Raw genomic sequence first — 25,000 nt, 5'->3', positions numbered from 1 at the left:
ATAAAAAGTAACGATTATCTTTGTTTAGAACCACGATGGCCACCGTTGCTGGGCGACGTGACATCAGACTATTGGATCCAATTGTGACGTGAGATATTTCTCAGACTGTGAACACTTTTCACTATGTGGGTCATTTTGAGCACACTTTGTAATTTGACCAATGGCCTCGAGCACATAGAAATGTAAAATCATATATAGATAGTATGCGCTTGGCTAAGAAGCTCAAAACATTGCCATCCGGAAGTATAACGGACCAAGACACAAAACTGTGTTTGAACGTTTATAGTCAGGTTAATACAGTTCAGTGAGCATTACTCATAAACGCGGATGGCAAAAAAAAAAACAATAACAAAGCCCTGAGTGACGTCATCTTCGAACTATCTATATAGATCATCCCCATTAAAATCCAATGTCGAAAATTTAAGAATGGAAAGTTTGAAATGTCAAAATACCAAACGGAAATACGATACGCCTCTGGTTTAATGAATGAATAAATTATGTATGCATGACAAAAAGTGCAATGATCGTGATTTGTGTTCACCAAAACAAAACACGCGATTTAACATTTGAACAATGATCGTGTGTGTATGTGTCATTGTTTAGGCCAGGTGTGAGACGCACGTGAATTAAGTGAATGCTCACGGTTGTGTTATGTTTTTCAAAACAAAATGATGTGGATTTGATGCTATAGATAGTATGCGGATGACGTCACTCAGGCCTTTGTTATTGTTTTTGCCATCCGCGTTTGTGAGTTGTTCTCACTAAACTGTATTAACCAGACTATAAAAGTTCATGGTTACACAGAGTTTGTGTGTTGGTCCGTTATACTTCCGGATGGCAATGTTGTTAACTCCTTGGCCAAGCGCATTCTATCTATAGATAGTATGCGCTTGGCTAAGAAGCTCACAGCATTGCCATCCGGAAGTATAACGGACCAACACACAAAACTGTGTGTAACCATGAACGTTTATAGGCAGGTTAATACAGTTTAGTGAGAATTACTCATAAACGCGGATGGCAAAAAATAATAACAAAGACCTGAGTGGCGTCAACTTCGAACTATCTATACAAACTCACAAGGTCTGTCAGCCGGATATAGTACCAACACACAAAACAATGTGTAACCCTCAATGTTTATAAATAGTATATTATACTTCCGGATGGCAATGTTGTCAGCTTCTTAGTCAAGCACATACCATCTATATTCTGATTAATACAATTTAGTGAGAACTACTCGTACAGATGGCTGGCTAAAAACAATAACAAAAAGCTGAGTGATGTCAATTTCGTTCTATCTATAATATTATCTTGTGACTGTCTATGCTCTAAACAACATTTTACTTTTTATCCCGTCTTAACAGTTGAGTTTTTTTGTTTTGTTTTTTTTTTAATCGAGCAGTGTGCTAGCCTAAAATCTCGCAATCGCCGACTGGAAATAACGTACCGATACACAGAACTATTTTGTTACCTTGAACGTTTCATGTCTGATTAATTCAGCCTAGTGAAACCAGATCCTCATAAAAATGGCTAGCTAGAATGAATAACAAAGACCGGAATGACGTCGTTCTATCCATATAACCTAAAGAGGGAAAAATTATTTATAGATATAAAATTTGGAAAAAAATGTTTTTCTTTGGACATGGGCATATTGACATGCTAAAAGTCACTAAAAACAGTTTAAAGATAAACTCCTCAAGGCTTATATTTTACAACATATAAATTATGAAACGAACTATAATTGTTAATGTTTTTGCTCTGACTGATTTCTATCTTATTGAGAACTAATCACCCAACTGGCAGTCTGAAAACAATAACAAAGATCTGTCTCACGTCCACTTTATTCGTTCTATTGATGCTATGCGTTTAGTTAAAATGTTCACAATATCCGCTAGCCGGACACACAAATCTGTTTAATCTTAAACGTTTTTTTCTGATTGATTGAATTTAGTGAGAACTAATAGTCCAACAGGCTGTATAAAAACAATATCAAAGAGCTGAGTGACGTCAACTTCATTCCTTCTATATTATGCTAGAAGAGGCCTTTGTCTTAAATTGAAAATGTACACATAATTTACTTGGGGATTAAGTTGGCCTTATGTTACATAATAATATCTCTTGTTCCCAGCCAAAACCAAACGACTCACACAACGGACGTGAGTAGATTTCATTTGTTGCAATTATACACACCGTCGACACACCAAAACAATCATAACACACCCATGTGTAAAAAGAAATAGGTGAGGATGGGACGTGTGTTTGCCTTGAGCTCCTCGAAAATAAATTACATAATATTAAGATCGCATGGACACTCGAAACTTCACAATCCAATCCTGTTATTTACACATAAAATGCCGTCAAAAACGCCGAAGAAACCTTAATAATTACGCTTTCTAACTCCAACATAAAGCCTGATAATTTGTAAGTACGTTTATGTTTTTATTTTATAAGCAGTGATGATAAATGCCTCTTGTATGTATGTTTATTTTGTTGTCGTGACGGGTTTTATGTCACGAATGTAAGAACAGCACAAAATGAGGACTATTTGTACAATTTTTTTTTTCATTATGTTCAGGTCATTGACTGACTATGTTTCGAGCTTTATCAGAAATACATTATATCAAATGAAGAAGGGCTTAAATTTTTGGATATTTCAACTAGTACCAGTAGTTACCCTTTGAGATGCCGATAGCTCAGGTTGGTAGAGCAATCGCTTCACACGCAAAAGGGATCAAGATCGATCCAGGCTGAAGTCGAGATTCATTTTTCTTCTGACCTCTCTGTCTCTGTCTCTGGGTCTGTTAGTTAGTTCTGGTGGAAAGTATTTTCGATAGGCTAGCGTCCTATCCAAAGGATAACAAGCAATTGCTCTTGTCCGTCTCACTATATAAAAACTGTGATAAATTCCGGCTCCATGGGCATTATTACTCTGAAGAACTAGTTTTTAACGTGCAGTTAGTTACCCGTTTGTTTGTTCGGTGAAAATAAAAGTTTGTTTACAATTTTCATTTATTAAAGGAAAGTGTTGACATTTTAACAAAGTGTAAACTTTCACATGTAAAAAGTAATACACAAAAATAAATATTACAGCCTCAAAGGAGATCAAAATACCAAATTTGGTTCATGGCAGGCAGTTCTCGCCGTATTATCTATCCCCTATATCTGTTTTCCGAAGTTGTTATCTGTCTTTGTCTTGGAAAGAGATTGTTTGGTTTTGTCGAGGCCCTGGCCAGAGTCCTTGGCTGAGAGGGAAACAATCAAATGCATTGTGTTAGTTTTGGGAGATGATATTTTTTTGCCTTGTAAATCATCTCTCTGATGTATTGTTATATTAGTTGTTTTGAATGTATACTGTAAGCATCTGAGTGTGTTCCTCTTAATCGGATCCTGTGCTAGTGTCTGAATGAGACTTTTAGGTGATCTCAAACTAAGTACAGTGATGGTATGCTCTTGGAATCTACATCTGTTCCCTATGTGTACCATTCCCCTTTGCCTTGTTACTGTTAAGTTCTTGTGTGCTTTAATTGTAATCTAGAATTTTTTTTACTATCCCTTTTTCTTCCTTTTTACTGGCGCTGAATGTGTGGAGCACGCCGTAAAAAAGCCTTAAAAACAAACAACCAAATTTGATATTTTGCTCGGACAAAGACAACGCTGTTAACGACCAGGTACTCATTTTACACCTGAGTACGGTAAGAGAATGTGAGTAAAGAGCCTTTTCCAGCCAAGGACTCAACTATGCGACGAGCGCGAGGCTCGAACCCAGGACCTTCCGATCCGAAATGAGTGTCATACCACATAGCCGCACAGTACACATAGCTTTTACAGTTCACAGATTCTGACAGCTAAGTATCCCTTTAAATTTTTACCTGGTTCAGTCCCTTGGTAGGTGATTGAGTCATGAGTAGAAAGGCCCGTCCGTACACATACAAAGCTGGTATCCCAGTGTTGTGCGTGACATATCTTTCTCTATGAGTTCTGTGACCAATCATCAAGCCCTTTGAAATGTTTTTTAAAAGGCGATATCCTCTTTCTTGTGTTCACATGTTGGATAATGTTGCCAGGCGGAGTTGTCGTACCAGTAAGGTCGCGGGTTCAAACCCACATCACCGCCGCGAAAATTTTTATTCTTTATTGTCTTCTGACACTTTCGTACTCACTTCATCTCTTATTGTTACCAACATTAATGCCTGCTCCACTCACTTTTCTGGATAATGTTGCCAACCGTATAACCCTAGACTAAAACGATAGTATTGAGAATATAGAAACTTTGGATCTCCGTCAGTATGAGGGTTTTTATCACTGCCAAGTCGGTAAACATAGCATTTACGCATCGATCGTATGTGTTTAAGTAAAATACTCACAACATCCGCCGGATGAAAGTACGTATCCACACAGGAAACCTTGTGTAAACTTGAGCGTTTATGGGGGGATTGATATAAATTTAATGAGAACTACTCATCGCAAGAACAAAGAACTGAGCATCGATAATTTCGTTCCTTCTATGGAAGGAACGAAATTGACATCACTGAGCTCTTTGTTATTGTATTTCGCCAGTCATGTTTAGGAGAAAAGTAGTAGTAGTAGTAGTAGTAGTAGTAGTAGTAGTAGTAGTAGTAGTTGTAGTTGTAGTGGTAGAAGTAGTAGTAGTAGTAGTAGTAGTAGTAGTAGTAGTAGTAGCAGCAGCAGCAGCAGTAGTAGTAGTAGTAGTAGTAGTAGTAATAGCAGCAGTAGTAGTAGTAGTAGTAGTAGTAGTAGTAGTAGTAGTAGTAGGAGTAGTAATAGCTGTAGCAGCTGTTGTAGTAGTAGTAGTTGTAATAGTAATTGTTGTATAGTAGTAGTAGTTAGTGTAGTAGTAGTAGTAGTAGTAGTAGTAGAGTGTTGTAGTAGTAGTAGTTGTAGTAGTAGTGTAGTAGTAGTTAGTAGTAGTAGTAGTGTAGTAGTAGTAGTAGTGTAGTAGTTGTAGTAGTAGTAGATAGTAGTAGTTAGTAGTGTAGTAGTAGTAGTAGTAGTAGTAGTAGTAGTAGTAGTAGTAGTAGTAGTAGTATTAGTAGTGGTAGTAGTAGAAGTAGTATTAGTAGTGGTAGTAGTAGAAGTAGTAGTAGTAGTGGTAGTAGTAGTACTAGTTGTTGTAGTAGTTGTTGTTGTAGTGAAGTGCTCGAAGTATCGAGACGTGACTGCATTACTATTTTATGAGGTAATGTTGTCATTAAATAAGTACATAAATCGGAAACTAGACTAATTAGGAACATGTACGTCAGTACATAAAGTTGATTAAAACAATAAATTAACACATTATTGCTTCTCGATGTTTTAATAGCATGCGATTTAATTAGTCTGGAAGAAAGTGGGATATTGATATTCAAGCATGCGCCTCATGCTGGTATTTTGGAGTGAGTACGTGACCTGTTGAAAATGTCAGATTCATTTTTATTTCTTTAAATGAGCATGGTGTGAGGAACTCTCCATAAGGGCAGGGGTTTGCCTTGGTTCGAGAAGCCTGGAGTTGGTTTCATTGTTTTATAATTAGGATCAATATCATTATTTATAATGTATTACAGACCTATGTCTCACCAGTGAAGATATAGTTATTGTTCAAAACTTGTTATATCAATTTTTCACGGTTTTGAGATTTTCTGCTCATAAGCCAAAGGGAAATGTATTTTTATATGAAAATGTTAATTCATGTAACGATGGTTATTTGGCCGTCCGTTCTTGAGACGCAGATGTACGAGAGAGAGAGAGAGAGAGAGAGAGAGAGAGAGAGAGAGAGAGAGAGAGAGAGAGAGAGAGAGAGAGAGAGAGCTGGGTGGTTTATATGTGCGGTCATGTAGTCTAGTAGTCAGATCGGAAGGTCCAGGGTTCAATCCCGCCCTGAGCGATGCATAGTTGAGTCACTGAGAAAAACTCTCTACTCACACTCTCTCATCGTACTCAGGTATAAAATTACTGCCTGGCTGTTGTCAACAGCGTTGTCTCCATGGGAAAAATGCAATATCGCCTAATAGGCGTCATGTCTTGTTCAGCGTTGCTGTCGGCTAGGGAAACCTTAAAATCGCTTTGACCACCTTTACTGGATATCGCGCTGTATAAATGCGCACGTTTTTCTGACATCTCCTTTGATAATTTGTATATCTTTATATATTACCTGATTTGCCCTCCATACGGATTTGGGCACTTGCTCTTGAAGAAGTCATTTGGTTTTATACTCTTTCGACGGGGTGTAAGGAATGGCATGACTTTTTCTGGTTTTGGAAGTTAATAAACATTCTGAGAATCCTTATTTTATCAAAATCACGTAGCTAGCATTTTCCATTGTTTAACATTTATCAAATTGTTCTATATGTGACCCATCGTCTCAAAACGGCATTATGTCGCAATGAAGCATATGCTTAAAAGCCGAATTTAATGTTAAACTGGTCCAAAATATAAATTGTTGGCATTAGCACCCTAAAATATGGTATCCATTCTCCACAATAAAACATACAACTCAACATAAGTCTGATATTTCTGGCTATAAATTCAATTTTCAATATCTTAACTATCCCGACTTAATACTGTTTTGAGGCGAAGGGTCACATATTACCTCATTAAATAAAGGGTTCTAATCAACCAAAATGTCTGTTTAACATTTGTGTTTTATTGATGTAGAGCTACGGTCTTGGGCTTTAAAAAACTACATTTTTACTTTCATGGTCTCAATTTTGGCTCACAATATTTTGTGAGTGGATCACAACAAAATCAACAACATTCATAAAATCACATGACAAATACACGTGATTTTCTCTTGTTTACCAGGTGGAAGTGTAAATTCATATTATAATATAGTTCTTCACAACAAAGAAAGAAATTATTTTTTAACATTACAAGGCCAATTTTTATGACAACCCTGCCCTTCCCCTGCCGAAAACAAATTTAAAAAAAAACAAACAAAAAAAACAAAAACAAAAAAAAAACAAAAAAAAAAACAAATCAAAAACAAAAAACAAAAATACTGTAGATGATCTTATTAGGTAAGGCGCCGGTCAGCTTTTGTATACAAAATTTGGCTTACTCTCTTTGATGAAAAGGAAAGAAAAAGAAATAATTGCAAAGTGCTTACCTTGAATTAATGCTATAGATAGTTCGAAGATGACGCCACTCAGGTCTTTGTTGTTGTTTTTTGCCATCCGCGTTTATGAGTAATGCTCACTGAACTGTATTAACCAGACTATAAACGTTCATGGATACACACAGTTTTGTGTGTTGGTCCGTTCGTTATACTTCCGGATGGCAATGTTATGAGTTTATTAGCCAAGCGCATACTATCTATATCTATAAGATGTAGAAGCAATAATTTAGTATGGTTATATTTCAGTATGGTGGTCTTGATAGCTGAGTTAGTTATTGGTAGAACACTCGCGTCACACGCAAAGCTGAAGGGACCAAGATCGATTTCGCTGAGGTCGAGGTGTTTTTTTCCGACTCTCACTCCCCCTCCGACACCCAGCAGTGATTGAGTAGCTGGGTCCGTTAGAACTGGCGGAAAGTACTTTGTGATAACCTAGCGTCCTATCAAAAGAGTAGCGAGCAATTGTGATTGTCCGTTTCAAGCTTTGGAAACCGGGGATAAATTCCAACTCCATCGGCCTAATGGTTCTGATGAACTACTACTTTTTCTTTCAAATTAAAGATACAGATTTTCTTTATAGATAGTATGCAGATGACGTCACTCGGGTCTTTGTTATTGTATTTGCCATCCGCGTTCATGAGTAATGCTCACTGAACTGTATTAACCCGACTATAAACGTTCATGGATACACACAGTTTGTGTGTTGGTCCGTTATACTTCCGGATGGCAATGTTATGAGCTTCTTAGCCAAGCGCATACTAGTATGCTATCTATACCAGCCCTTAATTAATACTTTCAAATGTAGCCTTTGATCCACATAAACAAGCCGACTGGTGTGGAATTACCGCAATAATTATCTCCCCTGTAATAGGTAATGCCTTCATTACGGAAGCACAGTCTTTTTTTTTTTTCAGATTCAATTGATTGTATTAGAAATAATAGATTCATGATTATTTACATTCTAGACCGACGCTTGAATCTATCAAAGCCCTTTTCGATCTTTGCTTTCTTTGAGGGCAAAGCTGTAAAATAGGATATCGCCCTTTACTTTTACATTCTAGACCGACGCTTGAATCTATCAAAGCCCTTTTCGATCTTTGCATTCTTTGAGGGCAAAGCTGTAAAAGAGGATATCGCCCTTTACTTTTGTTGGAAAGAAGGAACAGCTTAGAGATAAAATGCAGACCCTAACACCACATCGAAGGTACGGCGACTTAATTTGTTGATGCGAGAACTTTTTGGGGGCCGACGTTTACCTATTCTCAGGTCTGATAAGCCAAATTTTTATGGTCTCATAGTTGTAATGGAGATAATCTCACACCGACGTAAACTGTTGTCCATTACTACAATGTTAAAGCAGGCCCATAATTGCGTTTGGTTATCAGACCTGTCAATATGTAATATGTGCACCTAGTATGTGGCACATTACGTCGAAACGGTATTATGTCGGGTAGAACCAGTTGTCAGGGAGATATTTTAAAGTAAACATAAATTTTTCTCTCTTTAAGAAATTAAATTTATTGTCTCAAAAAAAAACAAAAAAAAAACAAAAAAAAAACAAAAAAACAAAAAAAAAAAATCAAAAAAAAAAATAAATCAGGCCAATTCTTCTATTTTGGACAAAATATTCTATTTTAGCACCGAAACCACCCCGTTTTAGGCGACAGGTCACATTTGTGACCCCGATTCTTAAACTGGTGTTATGCCGGGGATGAAGTCGATACCGAAAAGTCACAATAGTCAGAAATTTGGATTTTTTTTTCTTCTGTACTTCATAAAACTAGATTCGTTCTCTTCATTCAATAAAACATAAACAAACTCTTGGCCCAAATCTTTGTAAAAAAATTTTTCTACACTATAAATAGAAGTTCGATTAAAACATTTGAATCTAAGCTTATTGGGCATTATATAATTAAAAAATGCTGTATACAAATGTCATCTATTATTATTATTATTATTATTATTATTATTATTATTATTATTATTATTATTATTATTATTATTATTATTATTATTATATATATTATTATTATATATTATTATATTATTATTATATTATTATTATTATTTATTATTATTATTATTATTATTATTATTATTATTATTATTATTATTATTATTATTATTATTATTATTATTATTATTATTATTATTATTATTATTATTATTATTATATTATTATTATATTATTATTATTATTATATATTATTATTATTATTATTATTATTTTATTATTATTAAATTAATTATTTATATTATTATATTATTATTATTATATTATTATTATTATTATTATTATTAATTATTATTATTATTATATTATTATTATTATTATTATTATTATTATTATTATTATTATTATTATCATTACTAAATACCTCATACATAATGCCGTTTTGATACAGTGCGTCACAATTTATGAATTGACTAAAATTTGAAAAAAAATGGAAAGAAAAAAAAAGCAGCAACAAAATAGATAGTTTTAAGAACAGAATTGTGATCCTTCGCCGGTATTAAGTCGGGTTGGTGATGTTGAAAATTGAATTTATAGCCAGAAATATCAGATTTGTGTTGAGTTTGTATGTTTTATTGAGGAGAATGGATACCATATGACCATAATATGAACTATAGTTATATGTTTTTCACTAGTTTAACATTAAATCCGGCTTTTTAGCATCTGGTTCGTTCTGAAATAATACCGTTTTGAGACGATGGGTCACAATTGATTGGTTCCTTAATATTATTATTAGACGCACTAGCAATGTCAAGGGACATTGGCATTGCGTGACTGTTTGTCCACTGCTAAATGTCAAATGTACCGGCGTATGTAGGTATGCGTCTTGTTTACACACGATTTTATCGGAATTGTATTGTTGGTTTCGATGAAACGTTATTTTCTTTATTTGAAATGTTTTTAGATTTGATTAATGCAAAATGGCTGTCAAATTCCAGATTTTTTTCTTCTTAAAATTAATCCTCCTCCTTCTCCTACTCCTCCCTCCTCCTCTCCTTCGCCCAATGCTTCTCCTCCTCCTTCTCCTCCTCCTTCTTCATCCCTCTCCCACCCTTGCCCTCCTCGTCCTCCTCTTTCTCCCTCCTCCTCCTCTTCTTCTTCTTCTTCTTCTTCTTCTTCTTCTTCTTCTTTTCCTCTTCCTCCTCCTCCTCCTCCTCCTCCTCCTCCTCCTCCTCCCTCTTCCTCCTCCTCCACCTCCTCCTCCTCCTCCTCCTTCTCCTCTTCTTCCTCCTCCTCCTCCTCCTTCCTCCTCCTCCTCCTCCTCCTCCTCCACAACCACTTCGTACTCCTCTTCGTCTCCTTTCCCTTTCTTATGCCATTGTCGAGACAGTAACTTCCGCAGCTTATCATAATTCTTTATAAAATAATATTTCAGAATTTAATATGATCTTTGCCATCATCATTACCCGAAGGTCAATATCTGGTCATTGTCAAATCGCCATTCTTACAGAACATACGGGAACAATGAAACAAATACATATGTATTTATATCTTACAATTCTAATTTCAAAACGGATTTGCTGTGTTCAAGATCACTTGTTCTGTAGAAAGGGAGTCAAACGCTTGCTTTGCAACCTCTACCAAGTAAATAACACACTAATTGACTAAGCCCTTAATTCGCTGCTTTAGAATATTAAGGGCGTCCTCCTGTCAATTGAGTGCTAGATCATTTATTGTTACAGTGAATGACATAATCAGTCGGATGTTGAAAAGGTTTGAACTGAGATATTGCCAAGTTTACTTAGAAGGGCAATTTATATATATAAACAAGAGTTCTTGTCATAAATGATTAAATCAAACCTTATTGTATATCTTCGGGAAATATCATTTCTATTCTATTGTTTACAGCTAGTCAAGTTAAAAAATTATGAAACTTGAGAAAAGTTCCTCGATACCTTTCCCTACATCTGATCATGAAAAATCACCCGATTTACTTCAAATAACGATTAAAATGCTCTGGGGACCATATTCTTTCAGAAAATGGGGGAAATGCAAATCCAAAATTTTCACTTTCTGACTGATTATGTCATGCGCTGACACATTTTTAATTCAAGCAAAGGAACAAAAATAAGGAACGGTAACGGTTCCAGGTGTATTCAAGGCTTTTGCAATCCTCTCTCAACCCAGCGCCCAGCAGTAATATCTAGCGATACACAATGACAGTCATGCGTCCCATCCATCACGTTTCATACTAGAGTCCGGCAGAAAACCTCGTTCTATGGACCTTGTGGCTTTAGATGCGGCTATGTGTTCTTGTGGTATGACACTCGTTCTCGGATCGGAAGGTCCTGGGTTCGAGCCTCGCTCGGCGCATAGCTGAGTCCCTGGAAAAGGCTGTTTACTTACATTCTCTCACCGTACTCGAGTGTAAAATGAGTACCGGGCCGTTAACAGCGTTGTCTCTGTCCGAACAAATTGTAATGTCGCGTTACAGGCGTCATGTCGTCTCGTCCTACATGTTAAGTGTTGCTGTTGGCCAGGGATCCCTTGTAAAGCGCTTTGAGCACGTGCAGTGAATATTGCCCTATATAAAAGCTCAATTTTTTGAAAGTTGATATTTGTATTTGGATAGAGAAAAATGTAACAACTGCCCTTCGTTCAGTATTGTACTGTTTAAGTAATAACCCTAAGTAAATGCGCCGTTTCCTTAATATTGATTAGGCTGCATATAATTCTATCTCTATTTATGTAATGGTCGGATTTGAATAAAATCTATACTTTTTTCCATTTTCTGATGTGAAAGCTTTATCTAAATTATTGTCTTTTGCTTAAACTTTATATAAAAATACACGGCGTCATTCATTGTTTTTGGTTATACTTTCTCTACTTCATTTAAAGATTAAATTGTTTGTATGAAAGTAACATATATTGTTTGCATGTAACATTATTTTTTAACGTTATTATTAACACGGCCGTTTTCTTGAAGTACACAGTATGTGCTATTCGATTACCATAGCATATACCGTGTTAAAAAAAACAAAAAACAACAACGGCAGAACATAATATTATGAACAGGTTCCTTCTTCAAACGCTTGTTGTTCCACAATACAAATTTATCATACAAAATATACTTCACCAGCTTATACCTACGACTGAATTGAATTGAATGGTGTTCTAATAAGTTTTACTTCCTATCTTTTTAACAATAAGAATAACATTTACCTATCCTGACATGGGGATGGAAAATAAAATCACAAAGAAGGGTTGAATTCGCTGTGCACTTATTTGCAGGTCTGATAACCCAATTCCTTATGGGCCTATTACTGTAATGAAAATCTAAAATAAAAAAGAAAGACACAAAATATTGTCCATTACAACAATATTAAACTAGGCCCATACGTGTGTTCGGATGTCAGACCTGCATATATGTACACGTCGGTTGAAGTGGTTAGTCCTTTTATAAGTGTTCAGAAATCAGAATTTTTTTAATGGCAAGACATTGAGGAGCTGGTTAGTTTTTAAGGGCTTCTATTCACTTTCTATTTCCTTTATCGACAAAGGGGACACCTAAAACGTTCACATTAATTAATTGTCTTTGAGAATTAAAACAAGCCTTCAATTCTATTATTTTAATGCTTGGGTCTTTCACCAGAACCAGCTCTCCTACCCTAGGACGGAGGAGGTCTACCGATCGTCGGGGATCCATCAACACCATGGCGTCCCCAAAACGTTTCGCCAAGTTGAAAAATGTCATGGACGAACGACGCACAACGATTGACACGCTGCATGCCAAGTCTATCGTGGTAAGTGTACTCATTAATTAATAAACTTCAACAGCCGTGACGTCACTTCCCTGCGGGTGGTTGGATGGGAGCATCACCCTTGAATCATATACCTATGATGTTCGCATGGGTGTACGATCCGATAGTGATGTCGTTTCTTCTTCTCTTTACTAGCCTATCCTGCTTCTTTGGTTTGTGATTGTATTTTTGACAGGGGATATATTTTTTTCTGTAAATCTTCTGCCTGTTTGTTCTTGGTTATTTATAATTTAGCTTATGATATCTTTAGGTTATGATTTTGATTTACATTTGTACTATTTTTGTTAGATTGCTTGTTTTTTTTTTTTTGTTTCAGCGGTCTCTCATATAACCTCAATTGTGTTGGAAGAGACCTAAAGCAACAAACAACAACAACATCACTTCCCTCGTAACGACGCATAGTAACTGAGTAACTGGTTCTAAACTATCGGAACAATGGCGGACGGACGCCCTTATGAAATACTTCTCCGACGAGCATAAAAATCTATCCAGATGAGAAAAAAAAATATTATAAATCTGATCATGTTTTGACTTTTATACATTCTGATCACATTCTGACATGTGAATAAGTTCTAGCTAGCATGAATAATAAAAAATTACCGATTCTCTTTGTTTAGAACCAAGCTGCCCGTTGTTGGGCGGACGTGACATCAGACTATTGAATCCAATTGGTAGCCCCGACGTCTCAATACGGGGCAGATAAATACAATGATATCTAGCCGATTTAGTTGAACATTTTGTATTCTTAGATTTAAAAAAATACTGTTTAAGAAATAGGTGTTATTACACGATTTTTAACCGAAATCGGTGATTTATTGATTTCGAGAAAAGACTTCGTGGACTCGGATCTTACGGTTATCTGGTCAATAATAGAATCCCTGATATTGGTCAAAAATTATATTATGTTTTATTTATTCACCAAAAATACACCACGATTTTGTTTTCATTGTTATTATTATTATTATTATTGTTTTTGTTATTATTATTATTATTATTATTATTATTATTATTATTATTATTATATTATTATTATTATTATTATTATTGTTTTTGTTATTATTGTTATTATTATTATTATTGATATTTTTATTATTATTATTATTATTATTATTATTTTTATTATTATTATTATTATTATTATTATAATAATAATAATAATAATAATAATAATAATAATAATAATAATAATATTATTATTATTATTATTATTATTATTATTATTATTATTATTACTATCTTTACCACGTGTATCATAATTGTAATATTTAATCAATAGATTTATGGCATTACTAATTAATATTAAGGGCATTCAAATGATCTTATCCTATTTTGCCCTATACCACATGTTATGTTATCTTATGTTATGTAGTGTACGTATTGGTGGTATTACGATTATTGTATTTTTTGTGGTTATTAATGGTATCATTTTATATTTTGGTTCCATTTACCATTTTTTTAAAAAATGTTCCCACTTTCATAATATATGTTGTCATCAAATTGTATGATTTATTGGCGAAAGCCTAAGATTGAATAAAATTTGAAACTTTGAAACTTCTTCAGAATGTGACATGCACCCAAGAACGGTGTATGGGGTCCATGATGAATATGGCCATGGGCCGTGTAACCCGTCCACACGACGAACTCATCCTGCATGCCAAAGATTTTTGTGACCAATATTTTACCTCCATCAAACGGTAGGTAGTAATTTAGAAAAATACAATTCCCTTATCACTTTGCTTACAAACCTTAGTAAAGATGCAACCAACAATTTTCACATTCTGACGATAATATTCATACATCACAAAATTTAAAGAATGTTCTTTGTTAAAGCTATAAACACATGACACTGGGTTGCTGAGATCAATTTAGTGAACAGTATTATTATGTATAAAGTGAACTTGTTGCTTTTCTGTTTGAGTAAGAAAAATCTAATTTTGTGTTTGGTGGGCGGCTATGTAGTCTTTTGGTATGACACTCGCATTAGGATCAGAAGGTCCAGGGTTCGAGCCTCGTCGGCGCATAGTTGAGTCCTTGGTAAAAGCTCTTTACTTACATTCTCTCACCGTACTCAGGTGTAAAATGAGTACCTGGTCGTTAACAGCGTTGTCTCTGTCGAAAAATATTGCTATATCGCCTACGGGTGTCACGGCTCGGTCTACATGTTACGTGTTGCTGTTGGTCAGGGACCCTTTGTAATATAAACCGCTCTATGCACGTTTAGTGGATATTGCGCTATATAAAAAAACAACTCAAGTTTCCGGGGAAATTCTGAAAATGGCTCGTAAGGAGAGAGTGATTTACTTCCATGGGGAAATTTGTCTTTAGGGGCTTTTCCAATGAAAGATTCGAAGAACCCAGGCGTGTACCGCAGTGCAGGGCTGCAGAGTGACCTAGAGCGAGGTTTCTTGCCCAAGGTTACACAGTGCGATAGGGAGTCGGACATAGTGCCCTCTGGATACGAAGCAAAAACCACATCGCTATGTAACGCTGTCCTTAAATTAAATCTATCCGGTCGTTAATGGTAAGGTTGAATTGACTCGGCACACTCTTGCCTATCAATTAATGTGCTGAATGTCGTATTGTTGAGTGAATCCTTTAAAAATTTATCAAAAATATTTTTTGTAAAAAATAAATGAAAGAAAAACAGATTAATCAAAACGACACCCCTCTCCCCCTCTCCCCTCCCCCCAACCCAAGAAAAAAAGAAGAAAACAAAACAAATCAAACTTTTTGGTTTCTAAAACTTTTGATTGACCCATAGTGACGTGTACTCATTTAACCCAAATTGTTACGGGCTCATTGTTGAAAGGGAAAAACTCTCAAACTAACGCAAAATGTTGCGTTCGATTATTAGACCTGCAAAATGTTCGCACGTCGACCCGAAGCATACCAAGTAATGATAGGTCGAATTATGTGACTTCAGACGAAGAGGATTTTCCAAAAAAAAAAAAACAAAAAAAAAAACAAAACAAAAAAACAAGACTATCATAAATTAATTCTCAAAATGGCACCATAATTTACAAAGATAGTATCTATTTATTTTTCATGATTTCTCTCTGAACAGAAATAACACGCCAACCCATCAGAAGAGATGGGCAGAGATTCAAGAATCCATCGATAGATCTGGTACCTACGACCTGACCACACCCGAACTCACCTACGGTGCTAAACTAGCCTGGAGGAACGCTCCAAGATGCATTGGACGCATCCAGTGGTCCAAGCTACAGGTGGGTTCCGGAATAATTGGTTGAACTCTAAAATACTTTACCTGGGTGGGGTTCCGACCTCCCATAGTGGGCAGGGAGGTCCTTACTGTGTCTTCTATCCCCCTGTTTCTGCTTTTCAATTGTTTCCTGTCATTGTCTTGGAATGAGATTACTTGGTTTTGTCCTGATCCTTGCCGGAGTTCCTTAGCTGGGAGGGATATAGTCGAATGTATAGTTAAAGTTTTGGGAGATGATATTTTTTTCTTTGTAAATCATCTCTCTGTTATGCATTGTATTATGTTTAGTTTACATATTATATTATAGGATTGGTAAACATTTGAGTGTATTCCTCTTAGTTGGGACCTGTGCCTGTGTCTGGATGAGATTTTTAGGTGATCTCAAACTAAGTACGTTGACAGTGTGCTCTTGGAATCTACATCTGTTCTCTATTTGAACCAATTCCCCTTTGTCTTACCTTTTCTTTTGTGCTTTAATTGTTATTCTAGAACTTTTTACTATCCCATTTTCTTCCTTTTTACTGGCGCTGATATGACCTTAATGTTTTGCAAGCGCCGTAAAACCCTTAAAAACAAAAACAAAACAAAATACTTTACTTTACTCTAGTGTGACCTCATAAGAGGTCGACTGGAAATGGCTCGCCATACTTCAGGATCTTGTTCCACTCTGTTGCATTCTTCATTCAGTTCAGCTCTTGGTGTCGTCCAGGCATGATCTTGCGGGACGGCCTCTTGCCCTCTACTTTCCATTCGGCTTTGAGTTTTTACAGGCAATAGTATGCCCTTTAGTGTGGTTAACGTGTTTCAAATTCCTGGTCTTTGTTATGTTCAATTATTCAAAGCGCAGGGTTCAAAATATTGTAGATTGTCCATTTGATCATTTTTGTTTCCTCTTATTTCAGTTGCAGCTATTCTGTAAACTATAGCAAATTAAACCCTCTCCTTACCAGCTATTTTCAGAATTTTACCCCCAAAACTTCATACTCACCCAACACAAAAATACTTTTTTTTCAAACAGATTAGCAGCGAGTATATTCTATTTTTGTTCATAAAAATGAGCTCTGCAACACAATGTCGAGTTTTTGTGGCTATAACTATAACAAAATGAAATCAGCATCAGAAAATTGTTGGCTGCATCGTAACGAATGAGACGATTTTCCTATGGGTGGTAAGGGGAGGGTTAAAACAATATTTACTTTAGGTGATGAAAATAGTGGATGGAATTTAATCTTAGGTCTGTCTCTGATATCCTCCTATTCTATGCTACTGCCCTCTCCATGTAGCGTGGTGTTATTATCATTATTATTTTTTTCTTTAATAATATTATTTGGTATCGCCTTGGTCCTATCGACTGGAGGGAGACGGTCTGGGGGATTTATCTTTGAATTTTTTAGCACCAGGTTCACCACGTTTAGAGATGATCGGTCACATATTGAAACAATTGAGTTAGAGACTCATCGATCTTTTTACAAGCAGCGTTTGTAGTAATTTACTAAAGAAATGAAAAGAAAATACCTGTACCAAAAACAATATGTGACCCACTATATCAAAACGGCATTATGATGGGGTGAGGTAATTGCAAGATATAATATTAATCAATAATCACAAATCTGAAATTAGGGGCCACTTTCTTTTCTTTGTGGTGGAGAGCAAATACAATTTCTTATATTACAAAGTCATATTACGTATTTCTGTTTGTTTCCATTTTTAATTCAAAATTAAGGGACCAATTCAACCGGACATGATAATAATAATACCCCCCCCCCCGAAAAAAACCCAAAAAAACCCAACAAAACCAAAAAAAATATCCAAAAAACAAACAAACAAACAAACAAAAAGAAAAGAAAAAAAAACAAACAAAAAGAAAAGAAAAAAACAAAAAAACAAAACAAAACAAAACAACAAAACGGAGCTTTTATACAGCGCAAAATCCATTTAACGTGCTCAGTGCCCTTTATCACGGTTTCCTAGCCAACAGCAACACTTAATACGTAGGACAATACATATCGCCTGTTAGGTGATATTACATATTTTTTTTCGACTGAGACAAAGCTGTTCACGACCAGGTACTCATTTTACACTTGATTACGATGAGAGAATGAGAGTCAAGAAGAGTCTTTTCCCAGAATTCAACAATGCGCAACTCAGAGCCTGACTCGAACTCATAACCTTCCGATCCGAAGGCGAGTATCATGATACAAGGCAACATACGCGCACTAATAAATACTGTTTCGAGGCGGACGATTACACATAAAAGCTAGATAGTAGTTGTCGTAGATAGAATAATTTCAAACAACACAATAGAAATATAAGAGTGGCCGGTCGTTCAGCATCTGTGCTAGCTAGCTGTCCGGTGATAAAGTAATGCTTGAATGCAATTAGGTATTGAGGGCAGTCAAGGCATGTTCTGCTGTGATTGGATTGCCCAGGTCTTTGGCCAAATAATGGCAAATTAATTACAGGTATCAATAGCACGGATATAGCAGTCCAGATCGATCACGATTTAATTAAAAATAGTGTGCATTTTTTTGTTGTTCTCGTTGGTCTGGAAAGTGCATATTATTCGAAACATCGCCTTAATTAGGTATTATTCTACCACTACCCATAAATACTACGAGCTTTTATGTAGAGCAATATCCAATAAACGTGCTCAAAGCGCTTTACAAAGGGTCCCTGACCAAAAGCAACCCTTAACATGTAGGACGAGGCAATATTTCATTTTTTTCCCGATAGAGGCAACGCTGTTAACGGCCAAATGCTCATTTTACACCTGATTACGGTGAGAGAATTTGAGTTAAGAGCCTTGTCCAAGGACTCAACAATACGCTGCTCAGAGCGGGACTCGAACCCAAGACCTTCCGATCTGAAGGCGAGTGTCATACCACAAGACCACATAGCCATAAATTATGATAACGCATAGTGATATAAAGTTTATCATAATAATATGTGACGTCAGATGACCAAAAGTTAGATTTCCACTACAATTAGATTTCTAAAAAAAAGTATCATTTAAGTGATTTTTGAAAAACAAATCTTTGATTCAGAATTAACGATATTAGAATCAATTTAGGGGTAGAATGAAAGATTTCCTACACTCTTACGCTTTGGAATTCGATCTTTGTCCCCCAACGCGCACTCGCAAGCTCTTGCATCGATTGGGATCACGCCCGAAATTCCAAATGCATGAGCGAAATAATCGTATATTATTATGCTAAGGTGAATCAGGTATTCAAAGGTATATTTTAAGTTAGAATGATCAGATTTATAAAATTGGGAATTTTCTGCAAATGAAGAATTTTTTTAAATCACTTAAAAAACCAAAATCGTCCTTCAGAGCTGTTAGGCCCCTGGGGCCGGAGTTTATACCCATTTCTATAGTGTGAGACGGACGATGGTAATTGCTTCCTACTCTTTGGATCGGACGGTGGTCTATCGGAAAGTACTTTACGCCCCGTCCAACAAACTCAGCTACCTTATCACTGATGGATGGACAGTGGGTGGGGGGGGGGGGGGGGGGGTCAGAAAAAAAATCTCGTCTTCAACCCGGGAGCGATCTCGGTCGGTCCATGTTTTAGATTACATCATAGAGGTTTTCTAAACTTATTTCTTTACCTTTTAGGTATTTGATGCTAGACACATCCTGACGGCACGAGGAATGTACGAGGCCATTTGCAACCACATCAAGTACGGCACAAACAAGGGAAATCTGAGGTTAGTACATGCACTATCTGAATAATATACTATGACCTAGGTGCTCTTATTAGCAGTCGGATAACCGAACACAATTATTGGCTTGAATTACAGTGTTGTAACGGACCATAGACGTCTAGTTTGTCCTCATTTGAGAGTATTTCCATTACCAGATTGAGAGCCTATAATAATTTGGATTAATAAACCTACCAATAGATACTTGTTGTCTTTGCCATTTAAACATTAAATGTTTTCAGTATTTTATTTTAACAAGTCTTATATATTGGGATTTGATAAACATTATATATTATAATATGCAGATTAGTTTGGTTAAAATTTGAAGATCGTTTTGAAAAAATGCCCCTAAAATATTTTAAGAAATAATTCTGATTTTTATGCTCATAATGATTTGATCGGTTAATAATATCTCGAATCACGAAACAAAATTATTTCCCACTTTTAAAAAGGAAATACTTTAGTGTAATTGTATTGTTAAGTCTGCTGTAATCTGTCCAACTATATTTTAATTATGTGTTCCTTTGGTGGATGAGACCCCTTGTAAAGCGCTTCCAGAACATTTAGTGAATATTGCGCTATATTAAAATGCGGAAACTGTCATGCGCGGCTCAGCGGTACGGTTTTTGATTCGTACCCGAAAAGTACCGAGTTCGATCACCCGCCGCTGCGATGTGTGGCCTTTAGCAAGTCACCTCGCCCTAGCTCAATTTGCGGCGCTGCACTGCGGCTGACGCCTGGTTATTCCAGTCTTCCCTTGGATTAGTCCCTAGAGACAAATTTCCCCATGGGATGAATAAAGGGAATTTAAAAATTTTTATTTCTTTCTTTTAGTTTTATTTTTTTTTAACCTCTCCTTACCAACTATAGAAAAATAGTCACATTCGTTACGATACAACCAACATTTTTCTTATTCAAATTTTTATTATACATTTAAAGAAAATGAACAGTGCGTTGTAGAGCATGTTTTGCTAAAGATATTTACGTATGGCAGGAACTAACTGCAATTGTGTTTGAGTGATAAAAAATCTATTTTTGTGTTAGTTGGGTGTGAAGTTTTGGGGAAAATCCTGAAAATGGCTGGTAAGGAGAGAGTTAATGGCAAGTTGTATCTATCATTTTTTGAAAAGTAAAATTTGTGCATGTCAACCATTGTCTTCATACTTTCTATCTAATGTATCCAGGTCCGCCATCACCATCTTCCCGCAACGTAAGGAGGGACGAGGCGATTTCCGGGTGTGGAACGTCCAGCTCGTGCGCTATGCCGGCTACAAGATGGAAGATGGGACTATTGTGGGAGATCCATCTAATATAGAGTTTACTGACGTGAGTTTCGTTTCGAAAAGAAGTTTTATAAATAAAAAGATCTTTTTTTTTCTTTTAAGTTTGTCGTTGCTTTGCCAATTTAGAATTATCTCCGTCTTTTAAATACGACAATAAACAGGTATATTGACCTTAGAAAAAAAATTCTTTGATATCGATAATAATAATAATAATAATAATAAATAATAATAATAATAATAATAATAATAATAATAATATAATAATAATAATATAATAAAGTAATAATAGTAATAATAAAAGAAATAATAATAATAATAATAATAATAATAATAATAATAATAATAATAATAATAAAAATAAAAAGATCTGAAAAAAGAGTGTATGGAAGAGTGCGAGACAAATCAGAGGGAGAAATGTGCGGCTGTAATGTGGTCTTGTGGTATGGCACTCTCTTTCGGATCGGAAGGTTCCGGGTTCGAGCCTCGCTCGGTGCATAGTTGAATCCTTGGAAAAGGCTCCTTACTCACATTCTCTCACCGTACTCGGGTGTAAAATGAGTACCTGGCCGTTGATAGCGTTGTCTCTGTCACAAAAAATTGTAATATCGCCTAACTGGCGTCATGTTTCGTTCTACATGTTACGCGTTGCTGTTTGTAACGGACTCCTGGTAAAGCGCTTTGATCACATTTAGTGGATAATGCTCTGTATAAAAGCTCATTAAAAAATGCAAGACATTATCCTCGACATCGAGGCAGGTTGATTTTGTGGGATGTCTTCTTTCTTCATGTTTCTCTCAGCCTTGTCTGATATTGTCTCATCCACACCTTTTGAGATTTTATCTTACACCAAGCCTGTTCCCAATGTCCTACGTTTATATATAAACAAATAACTATGCAAATTTGTGACCCACTAGTTCAAAACGGTAATATGCTGGCGTGTACCAAATGCTTAAATTGATTTCACAGCGAAATAAATAAGACTAGCGTTAAGTTTATTTTTATTATTGAGAACAATATGTAGACGTTTCTCGAAGTACCAAACTCTAAAATCTCACTTTTCTGGTTGTTTTCGCTTAATTTATCACTTTTTGGCATCTGGTTCATTCGGGGTGGTGAGTCACTTTGTACATCACCTTTTTACTGTTTTAATTGAAAATGGTTTTTATTTGTTTCGAAGAGCAGGGTTTCTGCTGTTTATTTTCTACATCATTTCCGAATGGTTTTATGTAGGTAGACATGTAATATGAGTGAAGTTATAATATACTCTATTTTCTGAAATGATACAGTGTATCAATTCCTGAACGTGTTGCTTAGAATAGATGGGAAAATTGTATAATTTACAAGTGTCCACAAGCAAAATTGTGACCCCCTGCCGGGAGAAATGATGCCAGAAATGAAGCTCACAGCTGCTACATAAACTCACGAAAGGATAAAAATAGGTTTCAACGCACCATACTGATCTAATCATTATTTTTTTTCGTAAAATTTTAAACCTTTCAACTTTCATATTTTTGTTAGTATTTGTATTATGCCAAGCTTCAGAACCCCCCCCCCCCCCTCCCACCGACCTCTAATTATATATAGCTACAAATCTATAACATCACGTGTTGTCTCCACCAACTTCTTTGTGACTTTCCTATAACCTACTAATGTCACAAAGACATTTAGTTTGTGTTGGCTCATATTGTTAGTTTTCTCTGACCTGAAAAGAAAGTGTGTACGACACAATGCCAGCCAGAGCAAAGAGAAACATACAAAAAGTAAAAATTACCTCCAAAAATCATCTGCTTCGACTGGTGAGCTTTTAATTTTGTGTGTTGAACCCGTGACCTCAAGATGTCAGGGAGAGAAGACTCTAATAAGACTAGGGTTAGAAGCGATCTTTTTTGGGATCGTGGATAGCTCATACGGTAGTGTCACGCTCTCCATGACCAGGCGGAGTTGTCGTATCAGTAAGGTCCCGGGTTCGAGCCCCCATCACTGCCGATAATTTTTTAAATTCTCTTTTGTCTTCTGGCACTTTCCTACTCACTTCATTTCTTGAATTTAAACACATAGTGTTATGTATGTATATGGAATTATACACGCCACAGTCTCTTGACCTCTGTCCTCTCTTTGTTGTTTTATAAGCTATGTATCAAGCTTGGATGGAAACCACTATATGGAATGTTTGACGTCCTTCCCTTGGTCCTGAGTGCTGCTGGTTCAGATCCCGAGTGGTTTGAGATCCCTCCTGAGCTTGTTCTTGAGGTCAACATTAAGCATCCCAAGTAAGCTGGAATAAATATTTTTCAATAGGATTCAACAGTCGTGACGTCACTTCCCTCGTAATGGCGTCATAGTAACTTAGTAACTGGTTCTAAACTATCGGAAAAATGGCGGACGCCCTTATGAAATACTTCTCCGACGAACATAAAAGTGTATCCAGAGGAGAAAAACGTTATAATTCTGATCATCACTTTTATACATTCTGATCACAAGACAAGTGAAAAAGTTCTAGCCAGCATGAAGAATAAAAAGTACAGATATTCTTTGTTTAGAACCAAGTTGTTCGTTGCTGGGCGGACACGACATCAGACTATTGAATCCTATTGTGATTTGTGTATTATAGGGTAGAAACCAAATAATTCGTTACGATTGGATTTTGTCATTTTATGACATATAAAACTCAAAAATATCTATAGTTATTTTACTAAAATTGTAGCCAAATCTGCTGTCAAAGGAAATACAACGTATCTGCACTTATTATGAAATGGATAAAAATATTAACATATTGTACTTGTTTGGTTTTATTGTTCATTCTGCTTTTACCCCCCCCCCCCCCGCCAATCCCTTATCACCAACAAACCAACCCTCAACGTCTGATTCAGGCATCGACTCATTTTAATAACTGTGTTTGTGATAATAATACACGTTAGCGATTGCTTGATTTGTATTTTGACAATAAATAAATTAATAGAGAAGAAAGAATAAGCACACCGAGAACTCACAACGCCCCCGTCTTTGTAATCAAATTTACATCTTGAATTAAATACGATGTTTATGCACCATGTGCGTAATGCTACTCCAGCTCATATAATGATCCGGTGTTAAAAAATGCAGTGTTTCAAAACAATCAAATCGATAATTAACGCTATGAACAAAAGACCACATTATGCTGTTTATGAAACAAGTTTGATTATCCGTGTTCATGGGTTCATTGATTATGCAAAAGACTTCATTTGTCGCTTTTGCCCAACAAATTCTTGATAATTGAAGGGCAAAGGTTATATAGAACCACGCGTGCCTGTAATTATTCGCCGCTTAGTAATTCAATCTATTCAAATTTTAAATCGAGTAACGAATTGGAACCGATTGGAGTCGCACCCAAATCACTGTGTTGGCCGCTGGTTTCACCGGATCATTTACTACTAATTTCTTCCAAAATACTCTCTGTGCGGTGGCCATTTTTATGATAGTTCACGACTAACAAGAGTATGTAAGAATAATGGTAATTTAACCTCTGTACTATGGAGAATTGGCATAATCTGAAGAAAAAAATGTATATGAAACAGTCCCAAACCAGGAAGAACAATATAAGAATAATACAATCGCAGAAAACAGCCGTTGTCCTTATATGCAAAGACTTTAACTCACTCAATCCTAGAGATTTTTGCAACTTTTCAAAATTGGAAAAATGTATTAACATGAACATAATGTACATTTATAGTTTTATTCAACTACCATTAACATGTAAAAACTAAAAGCATTAGCTTTGATACTACCTAGCTTATAATTTGTCTCAGAAAAATGTAATAAATAGGCACGGGGTAAAAGTAACCCGAGTAAACTGCGGATATAAGTCGGTGTTAGGGTTGAGTGAGTTAAGTCGTCCAGTTGTAATCACAGCGACCATTGAATATCAAT

The 25,000-nt window shown here is 35.9% G+C and overlaps 1 protein-coding gene across 1 annotated transcript in view; it reads left to right on the top strand.

Annotated features, from left to right (window-relative positions):
* Nucleotides 1-25,000, top strand: part of LOC144967183 (nitric oxide synthase-like) — a 227,093-nt gene that overhangs the window by 156,366 nt on the left and 45,727 nt on the right. Inside the window, exons 7-12 of the mRNA XM_078904115.1 lie at nt 12,715-12,865; nt 14,444-14,577; nt 15,948-16,110; nt 19,726-19,817; nt 20,996-21,137; nt 23,225-23,364. Of these exons, the coding sequence (XP_078760241.1) occupies nt 12,715-12,865; nt 14,444-14,577; nt 15,948-16,110; nt 19,726-19,817; nt 20,996-21,137; nt 23,225-23,364 (822 nt within the window). The remainder of the gene's footprint in view (nt 1-12,714; nt 12,866-14,443; nt 14,578-15,947; nt 16,111-19,725; nt 19,818-20,995; nt 21,138-23,224; nt 23,365-25,000) is intronic.

Source organism: Berghia stephanieae, chromosome 3, assembly GCF_034508935.2.
Source record: "Berghia stephanieae isolate SIO BIC M18660-M18661 chromosome 3, UCSD_Bste_1.3, whole genome shotgun sequence".
Lineage (NCBI taxonomy): Eukaryota > Metazoa > Mollusca > Gastropoda > Nudibranchia > Aeolidiidae > Berghia > Berghia stephanieae.
The sequence above is the reverse complement of the archived record's forward strand: the minus strand, read 5'-3'. Positions and strand labels throughout refer to the sequence as shown.